This window comes from Populus euphratica, unplaced genomic scaffold (assembly GCF_000495115.2).
Source record: "Populus euphratica unplaced genomic scaffold, PopEup_1.0 scaffold21.1, whole genome shotgun sequence".
NCBI lineage: Eukaryota > Viridiplantae > Streptophyta > Magnoliopsida > Malpighiales > Salicaceae > Populus > Populus euphratica.
Genome location: NW_011499887.1, coordinates 646877 through 655384, shown reverse-complemented (window position 1 = coordinate 655384; position 8508 = coordinate 646877). Strand labels below are relative to the sequence as shown.

Sequence of the window (8508 nt, the reverse complement as noted above, 5' to 3'; positions counted from 1 at the left end):
CCTTGAATCTTGCACCAATGCCTGCTGGGATACAACTTAGAAGCATCATTGCTTGCGTTTGAAAAGTAGTTAACGGATGGCAGTTCTCTGTCAGCACCCCAGCCACGGTGACTTTCTCAGAAACTCCACAAGCGGACCCACAAGAGCTTGGACTCCTGGGAGGCTTGGAAGACGTTCACATGGCCTGGAAGTGACTTGGTGGTTGGGGGCTAGCGACAAAAACAGTTGAGAGACCGAATGTGCCTGCTGTGCTGTGGCACAAAGCTACGGCAACAGGGGTCCATCTGATTGTTCTGTTTGGGTGCGAATGGCTTGTTGTCGGCGGAGGAACATGCTCGTGACTCGGTGCGCATTTAAGCAACATGGTCATGAGCATGGCTTAGCCATCTATCCACACACACACACACGTTTATATATATAAAAAAACCTTGCATGTATAAAAAAAACTTGAGATGATTCGTAACTATATATTTAATATATTGCGGTAGATTTTATTATTAGTTTTATAAAAAATAAATTAAAAAAAAGCTATATAGAGTAGATTTTCTCAAACCGCGGTTTTAATTATAATTTGCAATGGAAAGCATGTTTAAATAATGAAAAGAGCTCGATAAATCTTATTATTCTTTTCAATTCTTTAGCTTAAATGCTAGCATTAAAATCTTGAAAAGTATTTTTAATCAAGACACAAACCATGCAATACTCACATAATTTATTAATTAACTAATTTATTTATTTGAATAAAGGGTTAAAAATAGTGCCATGGAAGACCTTTTGTTATCTCAAATTGCGTTCCTAAGTTGAAGTGTCTCCATCTTCTTCGAGTAGCAATCCATAATTATGGGTTGGAGATTAGTCAAATCACCGCATGGGAAGGATTCTATCCCCCTCCGAGCAAGCATATATTGACTTTGGAGTTGCGAGGGATTAGGCATCCATGTGCTCATGATCTCCTTTCCCTTTTCCCTTTTCCCCTTTCCCCGACTCAGGATTAGATAGTAATTGACCCCTCCATTTGTATAAAACTATTCAGTTGAAAACTTTTTATCAGCCATTATTATACTTTCATGATGCAATATTAACATTCTAACGTCTACATAAACAATCCATTATTATATTTAGACTTATTTATTTATAAATTATTCAAAACTATCCTTTATAGATATAAAAAAAATATAAACTAATGTGAGAAAAAAAAAAGCAGTAAACAATGGATAAATGTAAATATTAGAGGAAACTCGATTTAGTTCCAAACTTACATGTCTATTCTTTAAATATTATCAATTTGATCCCATATATATATATATATATATATATCAACCAATTATCGTCATCAATGTTCATCAACATTTTATTGGGTTCGGCACATTAATATGCACATCTCACCGAAAAATATTAATGTTTATTAATTTCTCCATCTAATTTCTTCCAATGAATACCATTTTTAGTACCTGCAATATGAATACTAGACTTTAATTATTTAAAAGAATCGACAATAATACGATCAAGAAATAGTAAAAAAATGTTTGAATCTGAATTGATAAACTTTATAGGGTTGGGACAAATTGAATTTGGAGCAAGTATGGATTTAGGACTAGAATAATAGTTTTAAAATTCATCTTAGATAAAGCTTGAGGTCATGAGATGGGGAGAGTGCATTAATTTTTTTATATAAAAAACTAAATTAATATTGTTTTAATAAAAAAATCAATAGATAAATAGCTATTTTTTATTAAATCAATCAATTTTTTTTATTTTTTTCATTGTTTACGGTTGTTTTTAAAAGCATTTTTATGTCAAAATGTATTAAAGTAATTTTTTTATTTTTAAAAAATTATTTTTAAAATTAATATATTAAAATAATCCAAAACACATATAAAAATAAATTTTTAATAAAAAATTAAATTTTTATAAAATAATATTTACACTGGTTCAATCAGTGCCTTCATCTGAATCGTCCGAGTTTTAAAAGAATAGGATTTCTTTTTGGGCTTTATTTGCCATCATGCGTATGGTCCTGTATTACACCAAATCTTAATTGCATGTTAAGCTTGCTAAAGGAGATTGATTGGGCCGGATTTAGTCAAACATTTATACTGTTAGTTGAGCTTTTATTATTGGGCTCTAAACTTCAAAGCCCACCCCCATAAACACCATCCCATTCTCCCTTATTATATCATGCTTAGCTTATAGTTATAACTTACACCACAATCCATTCCTCAAAGACATGTCGTTCATAACATGAAGTTCTTGAAAAGACGACAATGCGTAGATTCTACTAGTAATGGAGTAAATTATAAAATAATCCCTCTGGTTTTATAAAACAAATTAATGATCTCTTAGTTTTAAAAACTAATTAATTAGTCCTTAAGCAGCTTAACTATACTTAATTTTGTATTATTTTGTTGCAAAACATGTATAATTTTTATTATTAAAAGTACATGAAATAGGTGGAAAGTATCACTATTAAACCCATCATGAAAGGAGACTAATAAGTTAATTCGAGTTAGGTTATTTTTTTTAAAAAAAATTAAAACTAATTTTTTTTTAAATGCCAACAGATTTTAACCATGTCACCCTCATTTTTTTTTTTTTTGAAACCCAGCTCTGGCCCGGTCTCAGTTTAGTCCAACTTTTTTAATTGTGATTAAAAGGATCAAAAAATTATTTTTAAAAACTAAACGGACCATTTAGTTCCTTTGGAAAACCTAAAGGGACCAATTTATATAGTTGGCTCGCTAGTAATGTCCAGCACCGCCGCTCCAGCTTCCCACAACAGTCAACAGTGTCTCAAATGGCAGCCCGTTCTCTTCTCTTGCCGATCATAATCATAATCATCACTGGCACCACCATCATCTTCACACCACAAACACTCGCATCACAGCCAGTGAATCATCTCTCCTCCAAACGGGCCCCACGTTTCCTTTCCAAACACTCGTACCCAATCAAAACCCAACTAGAAGAACAGCAACAGTACAGATACGAGAGCAAGTACTTTTACCAACAACTAGACCACTTCAGCTTCTTAAATCTTCCGAAATTCCCTCAACGGTATCTGATAAACACCGACCACTGGGCGGGTCCAGAGCGGCGGGGTCCCATCTTCCTCTACTGTGGAAATGAAGGGGACATCGAATGGTTCGCTGTTAATACTGGGTTTGTCTGGGAAATTGCTCCTCTGTTCGGAGCCATGGTTCTTTTTCCGGAGCACCGGTATTATGGGGAGTCGATGCCGTACGGAAGTAGAGAGGAGGCGTATAAGAATGCTTCTACATTGTCTTATTTAACTGCTGAGCAAGCGCTTGCTGATTTCGCTGTTTTGATTACTGACTTGAAGAGGAATTTGTCTGCTCAGGCGTGCCCTGTTGTGCTGTTCGGTGGATCTTATGGTGGAAGTAAGTCTTAGTCCTTTTTCATTCATTTATTTAGAAGGGTTTGAGAATAAATTGAGGTTTTGAACGTGAACGAATCCGAACAGTGTTGGCAGCATGGATGCGGCTTAAGTATCCTCACGTAGCAATTGGTGCACTTGCTTCATCCGCGCCAATTCTGCAATTCGAAGATATTGTGCCGCCCGAAACCTTTTATAACATTGTGTCCAATGATTTTAAGGTATGTCTGCTGCTGCTGCGGCTTCCGGCTGCTTGTCGGCTATTTTCAGTACCAATATAATTTTGTGTTTCATATTTGCAGCGTGAAAGCACCAGTTGCTTTAATACTATAAAAGAGTCATGGGATGCATTGCTTTCTGAGGGTCTCAAAAAGAATGGTCTTGTGCAATTAACCAAAACTTTCCACTTATGCCGGTAACAAAACATTACAACCTCTACATATGCTTTTAGTTAGTTCCCTATTTGGTAATTTCATTCACGATTGACAGGGAATTGAAAAGTACAGAAGATCTAGCCAACTGGTTGGATTCTGCTTATAGTTATTTGGCTATGGTGGATTACCCCTATCCGTCCTCCTTTATGATGCCTTTGCCTGGATACCCGATTAGAGAGGTTAGCAAGGATTCGTTACTCATTTGAAATTACTCATATCATGTGCTTGTTGTATACACATACATGACTTTGGTAACTTTCCTTGATCTTTACTTTTATAGCCTTCAAGTTCTTGAGCTTTGCGCATACCGTGCTTCTGTATGGTTTGGAATATCACATTTTGTGGATGATTCCTAGACAATAATGACCCGTGTTACTTTTTATTTAGTGAACTTGTCTAGGTAATCAACCGCTGGCTTTCTAAGGTTAGAATGTTTCTGTCGTTCTTTTAGTCTCCTAATAATATTTTGTTGCAATTAAATGCGGGAACATTATGGATTAATCTTACTTGGATTTTCTTACAGTTTTCTGCTTTCTTATGAGATTCTTCTTCTGTCATGAATTTGAAAATCTTGTATATATTTTTCTTTAGGTTTGCAAAAGGATTGATGGTTGTCCTGATGGGACTAGCATTTTGGAGAGGATTTTTGAAGGAATAAGCATATATTACAATTATACTGGGGAATTGCACTGCTTTGAACTGGATGATGATCCTCATGGCTTGGATGGTTGGAACTGGCAGGTCTAGAGTTGTTACAAAAGTTCCTGTTTTTTTGTCCCTTTCCCCCCCAATTTGAGTGATGATTGAATATGCTTACATTCACTAGGCTGACATGTTATTCTCTTTTTTTTTTTAAATGTTATTATTTTTCATTTTCTACCATATAGGCTTGCACGGAGATGGTTATGCCAATGTCTAGCAGTCACGATGCAAGCATGTTTTCAACATATGACTTTAATTACTCATCTTACCAAGAGGGATGCTGGGAGGAATTTGGAGTTATTCCAAGGCCTAGATGGATAACAATGGAATTTGGTGGACAAGTAAGAGAAATACTGATTGCTCTTCTTTTTATATTTATCAATTCCTAATAAGCTACGACTATCTGTTTCCTAATATTCACTGTTTTGGCCCTAAGGGATCATTCTGCTGTTTCTTCCTTGTTATTGCTTGTTTTTCTCTTTGTTAAGTATGTTGTTGGTTGGACTTCGAAGCAAATGTTTCTTTTTTGGGTTTGAATTGATTATACAAAAGTATCAGCATGCTGCATATTTGTTTAGAGAGATGTGAAATTTCTATGTATTTTATTCTTCAAATATGTGTAGGTGCATTGGAATATATACGTGTGTTATGAATGTTATGCATGTGTGTGGAGATGTTTACTCATTCTTTTCTTTCCAAGAGGTTAGGCCCTACTAGAACTTGCTATGTCAGTAATTTCAGCAGACACATGGGGTATTTAAGTGTGGCAATATAGTATAGTTCTCTCACTAATAGAAAAAAGACAAGTTATCTCATATGGTAGAGTTATTTTACTGCTTTAGGAAAGATACATGCCATAGGTGTAAAAAAGAGCATGCAAGTTCTTACTGCTAGGATGCCAATGGCATGTGTCTTTTCAACTATGATGAGACCTGTATGTACTGACACTTACCTGTGTCTCATTGTTTATCCTCTGAGATAGAGTTGTACCTTCAAATTAGAGAACAAGTGTCTAATTGGACCAGCCTTAACCTGAAGCAGGAACTCAGCCTCACTCTCGAGTAGTAGCCGTCCAACCTTGATGAATTTATCTCTAAGATACATTTAAATTTTCCAAGGCAAATCCTTCATTGTATGTTCTGCCACATGGATACCGTCACTAACAAATATATAATTGTAATTGGTGGATATGATGCACTGCTATCCTGTGATGCTTTGCTCCCATATAATTTCTTCTTGTTAGACATTAGATGGAAGGCCAGTGACATATTGCAATGTCATGATTTGTTTTCTTGTGCATAGCTTTGTCTTCTCACATATGTAACATGAACAATGCTTTGTGTCATTGTCATTCTTTTATTCTGATATGCTTTCCTGTACCGTGAAGGATATCAAAACTGCCCTGGAAACTTTTGGAAGTAACATTATTTTCTCAAATGGTCTGCTGGATCCCTGGAGTGGTGGGAGGTATGCAGCTGCTATATATGGTTTGCAATTATAGATTCCATGCTATTTTAATGGTCTTTTTATGTATTTTTGCAGTGTTCTGCAAAACATATCAGAAACTGTTGTTGCCCTTGTCACTGAAGAAGGTAATTCTTTTAACCCAAAAGTCATATTTCGATGTTAAAACAACCTTGGGCTCCATTCTCTGCCATCCATTGGAACTATTTATTGGGGATCTTCGTATTCCTATGATAAGCAGAATAATAATTTAGTATAAGTGCGCCAATGCATCGAACATGGATAACCATTGAGCTAATATGTTGGGTGGATAAAAGATATTCAAACCCTATGTTAACTTATCTTATAAGCTCCTGGCCGGCTGATCCTATCTACCTATTCTCTTAATCCAGGAGAAAATATAAAGGAAAAAACAAACATGCGATAACTACATAAAAGTACACTCAAGAAGTTTCAATTATTTGATGGGCTACATTGGGTCAGCCATGACTGAGAGACGTGCTGCTTATAGGCAGTCTCTTGTGAAGTTTTAGTGGTTTAGTTTTCTAGACTGTTGGTCACCTTTCTAACAACTATAGACACCTCAGATAAATTTTACGCCTTGTAGATCCTCTTTAGTAATGCTGCTTATAGGCAGTCTCTTGTGAAGTTACTTGCTATGTCATCATATCTCTAGATTCTTTTACTCGAGATCTTGTTGGCTGCCTTCTTCCACAGCTGGTTTAAGGTGCCCTCCAGAATTGTTTTGAGGCCTCAAATGTCTAATTTGTCTACATGATGACATTCATAAATTTTAGACATGATCAATGCAGAAACTTGGTCTGTTGATGTTGTGAAAATCAATCTCCTTGTTTACTTGTCAGTAAGTTTTTAAAATTCGAGTTGCCAGTGCTCATATATATCTGTAAAAAATGCATTTATGTAGAAGCTAAAAGCTATGTATGTGGTTTATGGAAGTATTATTCTAAAATTCTATACATTCTACTCGATATCGTCACAGCAAGAATGCAAGGAGGTGATCATATGTTGATATTTCACTTGATCTATTATTAATCGGAAACACCTGCATCTCAGTTTTGTCAAAACATGGATTGCATTGTCGTGTTAAAAGTAATCTAGTTTCTTTCTCTTTACCACATATCAGGTGCCCATCACATTGACTTGCGACCTTCAACACCTGAGGATCCTGATTGGTTAGTAGAACAGAGAGAAACAGAAGTCAAGCTGATTAAAGGGTGGATAGATGGCTACCTCAAAGAAAAGAAAACAGCTTTCAGTATGTAGAGGTTGAGTAGACTGTTGGGGCTAGACCTTATCTTGTACATACACAACATGTATCTTTATAGTCTCTGCATGTTTGGGGTCTACTAAATGTAATAATCAAATACACTGCTGGAACGTTTCAGTTCCTTCCTCGAATTCTGGAACCTTTGGTTTATTGTAGTATCAGTGCAGGCAAGGTTTACTTCTCCGAAAAGATACCAAGCTTCAACTCCTGTCGCAAATGGAGATTGATCGTTTGGAAACGCTCTGTATACCGTGATTTATGAAATTTTAATTTTGTTTTAATGTTTTTATATTGTTTTGATGTGTTAATATTAAAAAAGAAAAAATATATTATTTTGATATATTTTTTAATAAAAAAATACTTTTAAAAACAATTTGGATTCTGAGGTGGCAAGCATCTTCTGGCCTTCCACCCTTTTTCAGCCCCGCTTGGTTTCAGAGTTACCTAGATGTTATGCCCGTGAGATGAGATGCTGCGGACTGTGTGTTGCGATGGGTTTATAAAAAAAGTTATAGAAAAAATTGTATAGAAAAAAATTCTTATAATTTATAATATTTTTGAGAAAAAAATTATTATAATTTATAATATTAAAATTTTAATTAATTTAATATTAAAAAATAAAAAAAAAAAAGATAATAAAAAAAATAAAAAAAAACAAGAGAAAAAGTTGAGAAATATTATAGCAATTTATAATATTTTATAAAAAAATCTAAAATTATAATTTTTAATTAATTTAATATTAAAAATAATAAAAAATATTATAATAATTTATAATATTATTTTTAAATTACAAAATTAGATTTTTTTTTTTAGATTAACGTGGGTGTCCGGGCCAGTTTACGCGCACCACAACTAATCCCACGAGCTCTGAAGTTAACGACCATGTAAACCTCTAATGGTCATCATATGAGCAACCAAGGATTCGAATCTGAGACCACAAAGAAAGCAAACCCCTTAAACAAAACTAGATTTTTAATCAGCTGAATTCATGCATTGCTACAAGAGATGACAAATATAAATCCAACCCATTTACAAAATTAATTATCATTTTATGGAATATTATCATATGTATATAAGCCACGACAATATTTATTAGTTGCGATTAATTATATTAATTATATGGGATTTTTATTTCTTACTGTTTGAAACAAAATTAATTGCGAGTATTATCAACAGTTTTTTAGACATTTCAACAGGTAATTCTATAATTTGTGGCTCCTTGCATTCCT

General features: G+C 34.4%; 1 protein-coding gene across 1 annotated transcript; it reads left to right on the top strand.

Annotated features, from left to right (window-relative positions):
• Positions 1 to 2740: 2740 nt before the first annotated feature.
• Positions 2741 to 7489, top strand: LOC105130492 (Serine carboxypeptidase S28 family protein). The gene is made up of 9 exons (XM_011033033.1): positions 2741 to 3395; positions 3479 to 3612; positions 3694 to 3806; positions 3881 to 4004; positions 4417 to 4566; positions 4713 to 4868; positions 5915 to 5994; positions 6070 to 6119; positions 7136 to 7489. Exons 1-9 carry the CDS (start codon positions 2795 to 2797, stop codon positions 7273 to 7275), a joined length of 1548 nt encoding a protein of 515 aa, XP_011031335.1. The 5' UTR covers positions 2741 to 2794; the 3' UTR covers positions 7276 to 7489.
• Positions 7490 to 8508: the final 1019 nt, after the last annotated feature.